This window comes from Ciona robusta, chromosome 4 (genome assembly GCF_009617815.1).
Source record: "Ciona robusta chromosome 4, ASM961781v2".
In the NCBI taxonomy this organism is placed as follows: domain Eukaryota; kingdom Metazoa; phylum Chordata; class Ascidiacea; order Phlebobranchia; family Cionidae; genus Ciona; species Ciona robusta.
In genome coordinates this window covers 7,147,764-7,163,800 of record NC_143238.1, presented here as the reverse complement: position 1 = coordinate 7,163,800, position 16,037 = coordinate 7,147,764, and the positions used below count along the sequence as shown (strand labels likewise).

The 16,037-nt window shown below is 39.2% G+C and overlaps 1 protein-coding gene across 2 annotated transcripts; it reads left to right on the top strand.

Annotated features, from left to right (window-relative positions):
* The first annotated feature begins 891 nt into the window (after positions 1-891).
* LOC149737234 (tyrosine-protein kinase BAZ1B-like) lies at positions 892-15,782 on the top strand. 2 transcript variants are annotated; one of them, XM_089877538.1, is made up of 26 exons: positions 892-918; positions 1,474-2,030; positions 2,093-2,209; positions 2,553-2,697; positions 3,006-3,234; positions 3,554-3,669; positions 4,022-4,165; positions 4,540-4,997; positions 5,445-5,555; positions 6,060-6,296; positions 6,653-6,838; positions 7,181-7,280; positions 8,616-8,747; positions 9,004-9,195; positions 9,605-9,714; positions 9,875-10,084; positions 10,351-10,475; positions 11,038-11,130; positions 11,509-11,683; positions 12,147-12,401; positions 12,780-12,834; positions 13,071-13,201; positions 13,353-13,447; positions 13,647-13,721; positions 14,260-14,497; positions 15,428-15,782. In XM_089877538.1, the coding sequence occupies exons 2-26, from the start codon at positions 1,528-1,530 to the stop codon at positions 15,765-15,767; spliced, it is 4,572 nt and encodes a 1,523-aa protein (XP_089733664.1). In that variant the 5' UTR covers positions 892-918; positions 1,474-1,527; the 3' UTR covers positions 15,768-15,782. The 2 variants fall into 2 exon arrangements, with proteins under 2 accessions (XP_089733664.1, XP_089733663.1); XM_089877537.1 differs by having other exon boundaries at positions 893-918; positions 14,257-14,497.
* Positions 15,783-16,037: the final 255 nt, after the last annotated feature.

Here is a 16,037-nt window from a genome sequence, read left to right as displayed (position 1 = left end):
GTTAATAAAGCAAGTATAATTTTAAATTGTTTTTTATTTGGATAGTAAATATTTAAACCAATTTAAAACTAATAAGATTGGGTTGCTTTAAGTAAGATATTTATCGGCGCATGCTGTTAAAGTTTGCTCTATCCAGCGGTGTACTTTGTAGAAACGGTTACGACTCCTCAAACATTTTTGTAAAATATACGAGTATTCAAATATTAAAAAATTATACAAAATGCAAATACACTCATTTTAAGTTTCTTAACTTGTGCTCAAATGAAAAATAGTATTTTATTTTGTTCTTTTTCAATTTTAAGTTGAAACTCTCTGTCAACTGACATCAAATTATTGATTTTTATTACCACAACCCCCAACCTTCCCAGCGGCAGTTTCCGCGCCATAACCACAGAAATAAAAAAAGAGTAGAACGCGCAATTGCCCAAAAGCGTGATATATTCTTTTTTCTATTCACGTGACCGCCAACTCCGTCCCCATTTTCCTTCGTCTCCATTGTAAAAGATAGGCGCATAGTATTTTTGGAAGGTTTTAGCTGTTTATTTTAAAAACTATACCAACTATTCAAGTTTATTACGCCAGTTTAGTTATTTAGTAGGGTAACGCTCACAGTTTACCACTTGTTTAGGAAATTTAATTATTTAAAAAAATTAGTTAAAAATTTTAAACAAACGATTTGTAAGAAATATATATATATTAGAAAATAGTTGTTTTACACTATAACTTTAAATTAAGTCAAAAAACGAAGAAAAACTACATAAAACGTCATCGACTCCATTGACTACAATAGTAAACGGGAACGACCCGCGAAAGAGAGAGAGTGTATCACCTCTCTCCTTTGCCGACATTGGAGATGCGCGTTCTATTCATTTTTATTTCTGTGGCCATAACTTGTAAGGAACCTTCAACAAAAGTTTGGTAAAAATTTACTAAAAATTCTGGTTATTTTATTTAATTTTAGACGTATTTTTACATAAATTTGTTAATAGTTTTTGTATAAATGGCAATTTTTCTCACCCTTGTTGCGTAATTTGTAGTTATGTAGCTTTTTTTTGGTTGAAATATGGTTTATGTTTTCATAAATTAAAATGCGTCTAAATTTATTAAAACGCCGATTTTATTCGTTTTAGAAATAAAATATTGGAAGGATAAATGTTGTTATTTTCATAAGGGTCGGTAAACCATTAAGTAAAACTATAATCTTTGCTATTTTTAGTAAAGAAATCACACGCTACGGTTACTCCTGACCCGTTAAGAATGAATTGCCAATTGGCTGAAATATTAAACGTTTCCGGGAATATAAATTTGATTGCTTCATTATCCAAAAATGTTCCAAACTCCTTGGGTGTGTAGTGGGTAGCAATTATCAGATAATGTATGTGAAGGTCGAAGGATTCTTTACTAGCACAGAATACAATACGCATTTATCTCTACATTGTAACATCAGTAACCCCAACTCCAAATCCAACCCAGGGTTCAGAGAGCTTTCATAAACATGGGCCGTGGTAGAAATTAATTGAAACAAAGATGCCGTTCCTTGGTAAGAAGATATTTGATGGGGGTGTGACGTCATCAGGTGTGACGTCATCGGGTGTGATATCATCGGGTATGACGAGATCAGGTGTGACATCACCAAAAGTGACATCACCAGACGTGACATCACCAGGCGCGACATCACCAGAGGTTACACCACAAGAAGTGGCACCACAAGAAGTGACATCACCAGACGTGACACCACCAGACGTTACACCACAAGAAGTGACATCACCAGACGTGACATCATCAGGTGTGACATCACCAGACGTGACATCACCAGACGTGACATCACCAGACGTGACATCACCAGACGTGACATCACCAGACGTGACATCACCAGACGTGACATCACCAGATGTGACACCACCAGACGTTACACCACAAGAAGTGACATCACCAGACGTGACATCATCAGGTGTGACATCACCAGCAGTGACATCACAAAAGAAGAAGTTCACCATCCCGCACACTAAGGAGACTTTTGATGATGAAACGTAAATATATAATTGATATTTGTGTTTACACTAAAAAAGTTGAACTAATTTTTGATCCTCAGCGAATACAACGAACGATTGAAACTTTATGAGAAGAGAGTTTGGACTTGCCAGTGCACGGGTCATATCAACCTAACCCATGAAAATGCTATGCTGTCTGAGGCTTCTTGTAGGGAAAGGTGAGGTTATATCTACTTTACATAACTTATTATACATTTTTTGTGTAACTACCTCTTGGAACCAAAACTAAAAGTCTTCTGTGTCTTATGTGATTATGGAAAACCAACCGTTAAGACATACTATGGAACAATGGTATGACTGCCAGCTGCATTCTTTGCTGCATAACTAAAGTAAACAGTCCACCGTTTAACATCTAAGGTATTAATGATTGTGCATGTTTTTGTAGAGCTTAACTGCTAAAATTCTTTGAGGCTTTTAATATAGACCTGTCTTGGCCCACTAGCCAACAAAACAGCACCATCTATTTAATGAAATATTCCTAACCAGTCTACTTTCCCCCAGACTCCTCCAAACGTACGATGAGGTGTGGATGGAACCGGTGTTGAAGCTCGTCCATCATTCATTCTTGCCACTAGAGAGCATTGTTGCGCAAGCTTACAATTTATTGCTGACTAATTACGTGCACGGAGAAACAGTGAAGTTCACTGTGAGTGGGCTTTATTATTATTTGGCTTTTTGTGTTTTATACCATAAACTGTAACGGCATGGGCAGAATGTTACCTGCAGCACATTTTTAATCTGTTCTGGAGTGACAATGTTAAAATTTTCATAGTTGTTAAATTTGTTAATTATAGTTGGGGAACCTCATTGATTAAAGTATATACACCTAACAGCATGGTGGGTATAAGCTGTTGTAGGTGTAAAACTGGGGTTCCAAAGCATATGATGTCACTTCTGTTTCAACAACTGGTGTGACATGACACCCTAATATTAAGCTTATGTATTTAATTGCAGGCTAAACCTGGAGTATCTTTTGACGCCAAAATAGAGGAGCAACATCTTGAAACCAACGAGGTTGATTTGAATAAAACTGATGAAACCGAACCCTCCATTTCACCCACTACGTCGGATGTCACCCATGTTAACAACGGGGAAACTCTGGCAGACAAACCTGTCACTGTATCGCCATCTAGTGACAAAGAAAATAAGCGACAGTCGCTGATAACGGACATCTTTAAAACTGGTAAATTGTTTGTTTTATTCATGTAGGTCGTATAGAATATCCAAGTGCATAGGCACCAAACTTTGTAAAACACAGGGGAGGCAGGGGTAGTAAGACACACAATCCTGTGAAACTAATCTAACTTATTGGTTGTAATGTTTACTGATTATTGCAGTGCAGAAAATTTTAGGGTTGGCCTGCCTACCCCGCCACCCTAGGTTTGGTGCCTATCTATGTCCATTGCATGCATATGCGGGAGATCCCTTGTTGTATATAACGTATACCTCTACCATCAACTAATTGATTGTATTGATTATATAAGTAATTTTACCTCCTCCAGATATTCGTCGTTCCACCCGATCACCAAGTGCGGTGGTTAGAAGCGGCGTCTCGTTGAAGAAAAGACCTAAAATAATCCCGGCTAAATACAATATACTGCTGGTTGAAGAGAATAAGGTAGGAGCTTGTTCAAGTCTATTTTATATGGGTGAGGTTCTTCTGGACAATCTAGGGTTCAGACCAGACTTGACCAAATTCCCATACTGATTTTTAGTTCGTATAAAAGTGATATCTTAACTTTCTGTCCCAACTCCGGTAGGTTTTCATTAGACTCCTCTTCGAACTATATTTTTTGCCGCAGTAGCATTGTTAAAATCTTGGCAATTACGAAATGTCACATTGACATAGGCCTAAAGAGTATCATAGTAGATGTGAGGGCATGTACACCCTGCATACCCGTGTTAGTTGCCTATTAACCTCAAACCCCACCCTTGTATAATCATAACAAACATTGTCTATATTTTTACAGATTGTGAGCAAAGTTCCAAGCGAGCATTTATCGCGAACCATGAAACCACCCAACCGCGATAACATTCGCTTGTTTATTCGATCAAGCGCGATGCGTCCGAATAATTCTAAGAAGAAGATCCCGTGGTTGGTCAGCGAGGATTTGGTGAGTTTGTGTGGTTGTATGGGTTCTGGGTTCAAAGCTTGGTACTGCTACCATTGTGGTTGTATGTATCCTTCCTAGTATCATAGCACAATGGTTAGCCTGCTTGCCTGCGACCTAGTAGGTAATGTTTTAAAACTCTAGTGGACGCCGAATGGTGGTATCATTGAAAGGTCGAATACATTCTTCTCACTCCTTGGGCAAGTTACTTAATGGCAAACCTTAATGTTGGCTTGCCAAATGGCAAACGAAACATTAGTCCTTTAAATTCAAGCAACAAATACAGGCCACAATATATCTTTCATGCTTTTATATTTTCAGTAACAGCATATATATGGGTAAATTTATGTTTGTTTTCACATAAACCATGTATTCAGGTTTGTAAATATTCACTGCCAAGTCGAATAACACCGGAGGAAGTCACAGAATTAATACAACTCTCCACCATCACCACACAGCAATATTTCAACAATGCTGATCCTCTTTTATCGATTAACGGACATAATAATTGCAATGGTGACATCATAGAGGTGGAAGAATTAGAGGAATTCAAATCGGAGAAAAATAAAAAACGAAAATCCGAGAAACTTAATTTAAGTCCGAACAAAAAAGCTCGGAAGGAAACCAAAGAAGGGAAATCCCCTCTTGACGTTTTTTTAAAGAAAGCGTCCAAGATTGTAAAAGAAGATATCATAAACGGGGAAAACTCGTTACAAAGGCACGGCTCATCTAGAAAGAGCGCTTCACCTAAAAAGAAGAAGCAAGCCACATTATTGGAGTTAACGAAGAAAGGGAGCATCAAGATGATGTCATCCCGTGCTCCAACTAAACCAAGGTTGGTCCATACGCATGTATTCACTGTGCACCTAATGTTAGAAGTGAACCTATTTGGGACTTGTTATTATCTAGTAATTCTTAAAACCATTAGTACACCTTTTGCATGAGAGTGACAATCATAAATAACTGTCACTCTTAAAACCAACATAGGCCCTGAACCAGCTTGGCAGGCCAACCCTTGGATTGTTTAAACTGAACTAATCAGTAAACATTACATGAATTTACAACCAATAAGTTGGATTTGTTTCATAGGAATGTGTAAACTATCGCTGCCTGACAGCTAGGTTTTTTGATGTTTAAAATTGATGTGATAGAACATATTATGATGGCACCCCTGTTTCGAAAGTTAAGGTCGCAAGTCAATCAAAAGGCCCCAAGCTTTCGTAAAAACCCCTCCTTGTAAAAATTGCCGCTTGTGAATACACATTCTCATTACCACCCACAGATCAACGGGGAAATCCAGGAAACCCCGGCAACCATTGATTATTCTTCAACTGCTTTCATTGAAGAAAGAAAAACGATTCAGAGCTCATAAATATAAGCTTACTGTAACCGCGTAAGTTCTTTGTTTATCTTTATTATTGTTCTGTATAAGCTGATGTAGAGTCTAGATGGTAGAACCCTGGGTGTTGGGGTAATATACCTACATCCCAGGTCTCAGATGTGTCTCACTGAAGACCTCGCTCATATAGAATACAATCTCTATTATTGAGTGTCTATAAACTGCCACAGTGGGGTCTAGATGGTAGCACCCTGGGTGTTGGGGTAATAGACCTACATCCCAGGTCTCAGATGTGTCTCACTGAAGACCTCGCTCATATAGAATACAATCTCTATTATTGAGTGTCTATAAACTGCCACAGTGGGGTCTAGATGGTAGCACCCTGGGTGTTGGGGTAATAGACCTACATCCCAGGGCTCAGGTGTGCCTCACTGAAGACCTCACCCTTATAGAATAGAATCTTTATTATTAAGTATCTATAAACTGCCTCAGCATGGTACAGATTCAATAAACCTAGCAATATTATCGTTTAATTATCACAATAACCCCCCCACGCAGGGCATGCAAGATCCTGACAGAAAAGCAACGCGAGAATTTACCCCTCGAAGTAAAAGAGGATATTTTAAAGAAATGGGAATTATTTGAATTTAAACGAAAATACGACTCGTTGTCGATTTCTGAAAGAAAAGCGTTTCTTGCCGAACGTAGAAAAGCCAAAAGGGGATCACTTGTGGAAGAAACGAACCAGAGCGATAAGTTTGAAGACCAGCACTTGTCGAGAATGGCAAGTTGTAGGTGGGTGGGGTTGGATGGAATGTTTATTATTTACACTTGTATGGCGGCCATGTTAGTGTTTGGGTGGTCAGATGCATTTTAATTGCTTATATCGTTTGTGTGTAAATAAATATGAAAGTAATGAGTGAGCGGTTCTTATCTTCTTGTGGCGAGCAATGACAGTCATTTAAGTCGCTATCATTCGCATCATATGTATAATTATAATAATAATGAATAAGTGTAACTTAAAGTAATGAGATAAATCTCCATAAAAGAAATTAATAAATGAATAAATGTAACTTGTATCCTCACGTCACAGTTTACTTTAGTAAAACATATTCCGAGCAGTATCTTCATTATTTCACTCCCTTATTTAGACAACTCCCCACTATGGAGCTGGTAGAACTGCCTGATTCACTCCCCAACACATCGTTTGGTAACGTGGCCATGATCTGCGAGTTTATTCATTCATATCATCACCTACTCGCACCAAAGGAACCAGCCTTTCATAAACAATTTAATTTCAACAATGTTATTGAAGCTGTTACGATGGGAAGGAAGGGGTGAGTTGTATAGTGTAGCAGATATGACTAATTCAACTGACTTTTTACTCTTGTTGTTTGAGTATGGGCCAACTCAGACCTAAATCCCACCAAAGAAAAAAGTAAACAAAGAACATTCAAAGAATTATAAACCGTATCCTCATAACTCCCACAAACCGTTATTAATTGTTTAAAAACATGATCAGGATATTTGGATATTATGTGCTAAAGGTGTCCCATCTTCCCCATCTATACTTATAGTAGTTTAACAACAAACAACTGCATTATGTACAGTCGCAGTTTATCTTCACTAACTTAACACATGTAAGCCCACATACCATAACAACAACACTTAAAACACAGGTATTCCCTTACAAGTCGTATACTGGTTGTTTTGCTTCAAACATTACTTGCTGATGATATTGCTAAGGACTACATGGAGCTGGGGTATAGGTTGAACCAGGTGACTTAGTTATGAATACACTGTGTATTGTAATGTTATATATGCATAGGTGTCTCCCTATATAACGCATATTATCCCCATACACCTAATTTCCCATATCACCTTCAAACCCCACAACCAGGTAAGGGTTAAACATGGATACATCATATATTGTAAAGACTAATGGTAATCATGTTCATAGGCACCAAACTTTTATAAACACAGGGGATGCAGGGATAGTTAGACACACCATCCTGTGAAACAAATCTAACTAATTGGTTGTAATGTTTACTGATTAATACATTGTAGGCAAATCCACAGCTCCTTATTACACTCATACTCTTAAACCAACTGTCATATAACTCCCTTACTATTAACCCCTGTGCCTCCGCATAAAACTATAAATATATACGGTGTGTTTTGATGGGCCAGCATTAGGGCTGTGGAAAAGTTAACGGTTAACCGGTTAACCGAACCTATTCGGTTAACCGCTAACGAAAAGTTCAAGTCGTTAACCGAACTATGACGTCATAGGGCATAAACGTATATCAATATCTGTCTTATTTACACGAAAGGCACGTGTTCGTTGATTGTTGTTTTGCAATAAGACAGAGTGCGCAGGGACGCTGTTGCTTTGATCGTGCCCTACAACGGCGATTACGCCATCAATCTTGATTGTTAATACCGCAGGCTAACTAGTTTTGCAACATTATATTGGTGTAATACACAACTTAAATGTTTTCCTCAGCCAAGCAGCGTGTTTATTACGTAAAAGCAGGCATTCACACGTGGAATCATTGCATCATAATAGCGATTGTTTGACCTGGCAATTGATTACGACATAATAGCAATTCACACGTTAATAACTGCGTCATAATTGCAATTCACACGTTGATTATTTAGACGGCAGGTGTTTTAAAACAGGTTTCAATATAAATAAGAAAGCATTTCTTTAACGTTAAGAACGTTTGCCCGTGTATTGCAAGCATAGTCCATACGTTCGTCGTAAAGTTGCCTTTAAATTCGCGAAAGAAAAGCGATAAACAAGACGCTTTTATTAGAATTACACTTGTATCGGTTAACCGGTTAAAACTGAACGGTTAACGGTTAAACAAAAATAGGGAAAATCCACAGCCCTAGCCAGCATACTTTACCATAACCCCCACACCATAGACCCAACAAGTGGCGCAGCCAGGGGGTTTAGGATGTTGCGACCCCCCCTTTTAAAACAAAAAAAAGTTATTTAAAAAAAAGATGTTTGAAAATGTTTTGAATAAAACCCCCCTTATTTTTCCTGGCTGGACCACTGGCCCCTACCCCACCATCCCCCCACTATCTACCCCCATATAACCCCAGGTCCAAGTCACCCCCACTATTTGTTGCGAACTGATGCGGATTTGTCTTCGGCAAAACGACGACGAACTGGACGAGGAGAAAAGTGATTCCAACTCCAACATTGGGTCATGTGACTCGGAACTCGCAGATTCCGTAAGTTGGAATTACAGCTAAGTTACTTTCTAAGGTGTTAAAAGTTAAGTTGTATTTAATTGACACTTCAGTATTTTTACAAAGTGTCAACAAAACAATAACCGTGAATTGGTCGCACCATATTTGGTGTTTATATAAGTTAAGTTGTATTTGTCCAACACTTTAGTATTTTTGACAGCTAGTTTTATATGTCTCAACAATTAAATAGCTAATTTTTACTGCATTACCAGTTTATTTTATTTTTTCCCACCTTCAGACATTCCGTCGCATGTACGAACTTGAGTTGTACGACATGGAACCACCGGAGCAGATAGATGTGTTAGCTGCCCTCACATATAGAGTGATGAACACGTACGCTGTACAAATACATATAGAAGACACTACGGAAAAAGCAACCACTATTTATAAGAAAGTTTTGCAGCAGAAGAAAGAAAAGAAATTATATGAGGTTTGTGTTGTTTGGGATGCTTGGGTATCATGTTTAACTGCTACATACTTTGTCTATGATTGTTTGTATGTGGTGTTTTGGGTTTAATCCAAAGTGAAATGCTTTAAATTTCAAACCATCTATTGTTACCAAACCTTCATTATAAATCTAATGCAGTCAAAGTTACTTTGCATGTTTTAAAGTTTGGAATACAACACAGGATAATAAACCACCTGTAAGTTGATCATTGGAATGATAAATAAAACAAAAGAGTGCTATGGCATGCCATGCTGTAGGACCTCACCCATACAGAATAAAACCTGTTTAATAACAACCAGATAGTTATCTGAATAAACAGTAACCAGGCTCCCAAGTACATATGTATAACATCTGTATTAACTTTTAAAATATAACAACCTTTTAAACGCAGGTTCCCAAGAAAAAGGAATCAAAGGAAGAACCTTCAATCGACCCATATTTTGTAAAGAATCCGATTAAAGCTGAAGATGTAGAAGATGAGGGAATTGACCTTGTTAGTAGGTAGGTGGGTGGTGTTATGGGGTTATAACGACTGTCATTGCTCGCCATGCGAGGATTATTATGTTACATAGGTGGTAACTTGTAAGCGGGAACGTGGTGTATGAAACAGTGTTAAAAAATAAAAAATCTATTTTTAATTTTTTCTTCCATCCCATCCCAGAGTAAAGAAGAGAAAGATGTTGAGTGAGAAACACAGGAGGGAGGAGGAGGAGAGGAGGAGGAGGATAAGAGAAGAGGAGGAAGTGATCCTCCAGGAGCAGAGAAGTAAACAAGAGTCGGAGAGAGCAGATCGCCAATTGGAGGAAACGAGGACGCTCGCTCGTCATCTGAGGAGGCGGCTTCCATTGGGTACCGATCGTAACCATAGTAGGTGGGGAGCAGTGTTGACCATGTATTTTTAGTTTTTGTAGCAGTGTTGACCATATATTTCCTAACCAAAGCATGTGGGGCGTGGTTGTGGAAATGTTAATTATTACATTGTATATCCGCTAAATACTAAAATTTACGTCTTTTTGACTTTTGTGGATACAACTACGCCACACTCACATATGTCGACCCGTATTATCTCATATTTTTAAATTCTGACAAAGGTTTGATTATCTATTTCTCACCATATTATTTTCACAATACATACAGGTACTGGTTGTTCTGCGATGGTATTCCAGGTTTCTATGTTGAGAAGGGGTGGGTTAATGATAACATTGATTATTCAACCCACGTCGACATTAACACCGCCCCTGCTACACCTAAGAAAACTGGAGGTAAGGTTATGTTTCATATTACTATATCAGCACGCATAAGTGTTTTAACTTTTTTCATCATCTTAAGCATAAATGCTTATAATAGCCTAATGGATTGGAACAATGCCTATATTTGTCTTCTGTTTTTCTGTTCATACCAGGATATGTCATTCTTTCTTAAATTGCTTTGATGTAATGGGCAACTCCGGTCTAATCTCAGGTCCCATGACGTGCCTCGCTGTAGGACCTCACCCATATAGAATAGAATGTGCATATACAATGTTGGGGTAATGGGCAACTCTGCACTAAATCTCAGGTCCCATGACGTGCCTCGCTGTAGGACCTCAGCCATACAGAATAAAATATGCGTATACAATGCTGAGGGAATAAGCCAACTCCGGTCTAATCTCAGGTCACATGGCATGCCTCACAGTAGGACCTCGCCAATATAGAATAGAATGTGCATATGCAATGTTGGGGTAATGGGCAACTCTGGTCTGAACCCCAGGTCCCCTGGCAAGCCATGTTAAGACCTCACCCTTATATAATATAATACCAACCACAAACTCATGCTTATATGAAGGTTCCCCAAGTAAAAGTCCGAAGAAGCGAATGAAAGTCGATCATTCGTCCGATGATGACGTTCCTCTCGCTCAGATGTCGCCGAGTAAGAAACGTAAGTTAATATGTGTTATATATATATATGAATATACGTTGGGTCTTCACACCTGAGAATTGGGATGTAAATAACACCAACACACGTGTCCTACCATTCAGACACTGTATAGGCAAGAATAGAGATTCGATTCTCTGGCCCTGCTTGTTTGTATAGACACGTAACAGCGGGGTAAAATCTGTTTTAGGTATGGGGTGCTAAAACACATGTTGTCATCCCTCTTTCAAAAGTTTATCATCCAATTAACACAGCCCAAAAACATTGGGTGTTTTTTCACTTTCTTGTATATAGTTTAAAATGGCTTTTAGGTTTTGCGGTTTGAAATAAGATTTTTTAAGTAAGATTTTGCTCCAATTTACAAACATACCTTCATAACAGCTCGGTTCCGTAAGTCCAAGGAAGAAGTGACGTGGCCTCACGTTGGATTGAACCTATGGCATTCCATCGACGACCAACAACAACTCGATCATTTGGTTTCATCTTTGTGTAACAACGGGATCCGCGAATCAAGGCTCCTCAAATCCATAAGGAAGCATTATGATGTCATTGTTAAGTGAGTATTTGTATAGTGGGTGTTGGGGTACTGGGCCAACCATGGTATAAATTCATACTAAAGTTTAAGCAGCAAAAACTTGTGAAACACTACAAACTCACATAATCTATGTATGTGCCAAGTTGCTTGTGGTCTTGATCTTATTGTTAAGCAAGTATTGGTGTGGTGGTGTTAAAAGAAATTGTATAATTACCATAAGGTCTTGCTGTGTCGTACGCAGATGAAACATTGCTGCTTTAAAAATCATTTTCCTATTTGCTTATCCATTACTTTGTGTCAGGTAAGAAAAATTGCAGAAAATTCAAAATTTCTTGCAGACTTTTTCCATGTTGTAATAATTATAATAAAAGTGAGACCAATTTTTGTTTCTGGACAACTGTTTACCTGTTTATTAATAACTGGTTGATTAAGAAGAAACTGAGCAAAAATACCGTTTGGCTTTAACGCAATCGCATATTTCAAGGTCAATGGAGCGGAAGAAACAACTTCTCGAACCCAGTGAGGCCCCGTCTCGTCGCTCTGGTGCGCCCTCTGATGGGGAGGAACTGCACCGCTCATTCATAAAGAAGAACATGCGTTCGATGATCCATGACGCTTGTCGTGGCGGGCTGGCGACCGTCACCGAGCCCGAGGTGTTGGAACAACGGGTCGAGGTCGCCGAGACCGTGCAAGAGTTTGCTCTCTTGTTGCTCGAGTTCCACGAACATATATTGCCCAAGTAAGATTATTAAAGGCTGGTTTATTGGTAGCATTATGTTAATCATTGTTATTTTATGTTAACTTATCCATTCATAGCTAACTCCCAGGTGGTCAGCAAGGACCGCACCCACATAGAATATAACTTATTTATCCTCACATAGCGGGGAAATGACAGTCCTAATAACACCAATATATTGTGTATTGGTTATTGTTTCTATTCTATATGGGTGAGGGGGGGGGTTGGGCCAAAACCCCAGCTTCAAGGCTGCTGCCCGCTTACAAGTTACCATGTATGTAACTTTCTAGTAAATGTTTTTGTATTGCCAATAGTTAAGTCTGTATTCTTTTGACAACCATCTTTGCGCAGGCTATTTTAACAAGACTTTATTGTTTGCAGTTGTTTCAAACCTTACTTGGCCGTGAACTCGGAAACAGCATCGGACCGAGAACGGGTAAGAATATGGTGTGTCTATGTGTGTGTATGTGAAGCCACCATGTACGGTGTGCAACACCCGTTGACCCGTGTTATAACTCGACAGTGAGCATGAGGTGTATGAAGCCACCTTGTATGGTGTGCAACACTCGTATAACTCGACAGTGAGCATGAGGCGTATGAAGCTACCATGTATGGTGTGCATCACCGACAGTGAGCATGAGGATCATCACATTAAACATAATTACATTCCAGGCGAAAGCAGCGAAGCGTTTATTAAAATGGCGGCAAGCAGTTGAAGAAGTTTCTTTATTTTCAAGATTCACGTTGTTGTTTACTTTCCTCAATACTTCTATTAAATGGGAAATGTACCATTATCAACGCATGTAAGTTATGGGTTCCAATATTGCCTTGTAAAACATACTGTATAAAATATATGGTCTAATTTCATTTATTTTGCATCTTCCCCCACCCTACTATATGTTAAACCTAATGGTGGAAGTTTATTCATTTTCGGTAAACCCTTTTTTCCTCCAGTTCTCGTCGAAGAGTTACCCGTAATCGAAATTACGCCGACATTAACAATGGAGTTATTGAAGAGGAAGAAAGTGAGGAGGAGGATGAAACAATAGGTATTGTTGGTAATAATGGTGTTAACAATTGTTTGTAATATTGGAAATGTGGGGTTTCCTGTTTGTTCTATATTTTAAACGATATTGTTTTGGATAATATGCCTGCCCTGACTTTCATCCCAGGGAAACCTTACCCTTAAAATTGTATTATGGCTTAACCAACCATATTATGACATCACTAATTATATTATGACATCAGAATCTGAGGAGGAAATGAACCAACGACGATCGAGTCGACTTCGACAACGAAAAGGAACCAAGAAAGTTGTTGAAGGTGGGTTGTTGTGTTCACACTGGGTTTGTGGTTTAGGGGTCTGTGGGAGAACTGTATGCTGCTATTACCTTGGCAAGGGGGGTGGTTAAGATACAACCACCCACAAGGTTATATACATGATAACTTGTAAGCGGGCAAGAGGTGTATGAAACAGAACACCCAAGTTATAACGACTGACGTTGCCTCGTTATGCGAGGATAAATAAGTTACATACATGATAACTTGTAAGCGGGCAAGAGGTGTATGAAACAGAACACCCGTGTCATAACGACTGTCACGACTGTCATTGCCCCTTCATGCGAGGATAAATAAGTAACATACGTGATAACTCGTAAGCGGGCACGGGGTGTATGAAACAGAACACCCAAGTTATAACGACTGACGTTGCCTCGTTATGCGAGGATAAATAAGTTACATACGTGGTAACTTGTAAGCGGGCACGAGGTGTATGAAACAGAACACCCAGCTTGAATTTCTGGTTTAAATCTTCAGTTATTGTATTTAGATAAATGAAGTAAGTTACATTTATTCTTAGAAGTTCGTGAGCGCCGAGTCAGACGGAAACCTCGATACATGGAGGAGTATGATGATGATGATGACGTGGAAGAGCAAGAGCAAGAGGAGGAGGAAGAGGAGGAGGAGGAGATGGAGGAGGGAAGTGAAGAGGAGGGTGGGAGTGAGAGTGGGGAGGAGGAGGAAGAGGAGGAGGAGGAGGGGTTGGTCTGCAAGAGGATAATCGAGAAATTGATCGGATATCAATATTCAGAGTTGTTTAGGTATGTGGTTTTTATATTGGGTTTAAATTATAGGTTTTGTTGCATTTATTTTTGTGGGAGGTGTGAAAATGATGTCATAATATTGTGATGTCATCAAATACGAGTCATCTATCCTTGACTGAGCTGTCAAGGGAAATCCCCCATCCATTATCATTAAAGCCCTGGTCGGCAACCTTCTGGGAAGCGACAAGCTTTAACATCTGGTGAGGTTCATGCGGTAACACCCTGCGTGTTGGGTAATGGGCCAACTATGGCCAAATACCAGGTCCCATGGCGTGCTTCACTGTAGGACCTCACCCATATAGAATAGAATGTGCATATACAATGTTGGGGTAATGGGCCAACTCTGGTCTAAATCCCAGGTCCCATGGCGTGCTTCACTGTAGGACCTCACCCATATAGAATAGAATGTGCATATACAATGTTGGGGTAATGGGCCAACTCTGGTATAAATCCCAGGTCCCATGGCGTGCCTCACTATAGGACCTCACCCATATAGAATAGAATGTGCATATACAATGTTGGGGTAATGAACCAACTCTGGTATAAATCCCAGGTCCCATGGCGTGCCTCACTATAGGACCTCACCCATATAGAATAGAATGTGCATATACAATGTTGGTGTAATGGGCAACTCTGGTCTAAATTCTAGGTCCCATGGCATGCCTCACTATAGGACCTCACCCATATAGAATAGAATGTGCATATACAATGTTGGGATAATGAACCAACTGTGGTCTAAATCCCAGGTCCCAATGGCATGCCTCACTGTAGGACCTCACCCATATAGAATAGAATGTGCATATACAATGTTGGGGTAATGGGCCAACTCTGGTCTAAATCCCAGGTCCCATGGCATGCCTCACTGTAGGACCTCACCCATATAGAATAAATAATTTTAAAAATTTAATAACATTCCAATCCCCCCAGACACCCGGTCGACGTCACCATCGTGCCCGATTATTACGACATCGTCACGCGACCAATTTCCCTCTACGAGATCGTGGGAAAGATTGACGGAACGAACCCTGACGTGGGACTCCCTTTCCCGAGGTCTACACGAAGAAGTTCTCACAATAACTATACATATGAACTACTGATGGATGATATGAAACTATTAGTTGATAATGCTGCGTTGTATAACTCTCCTGACTCTTACACGATGAAACAGGCACGAAGGTTGGAACTATCATTTGTAAGATTGTGTAAAGAGAATTTCGATACCGATGAATTGGTCACCAGACTTAACAGTTTGTTTAAACGAAAATAGAAATCTTATATTTCACATTGAAATCTTATTTTTCGCATAAAAATATTTTTTTTGCATCAGGCAAAATTTTAGTTCGAAAAAAGTTATGAATTTTCTCTCGATTTTATGTTTTGGGGATTTTCCCCAAACCAGGATCATAACATAGACATCTTGCACCAAACGTTGTAAATATATTTTGACTTCTAGGCAATTTGTCGCCCATGTGTATATAGTATGTTGGGGTAAGATGGGATACGTTTTCATTATTTTTTATCGTCCCATTTGGTGAAA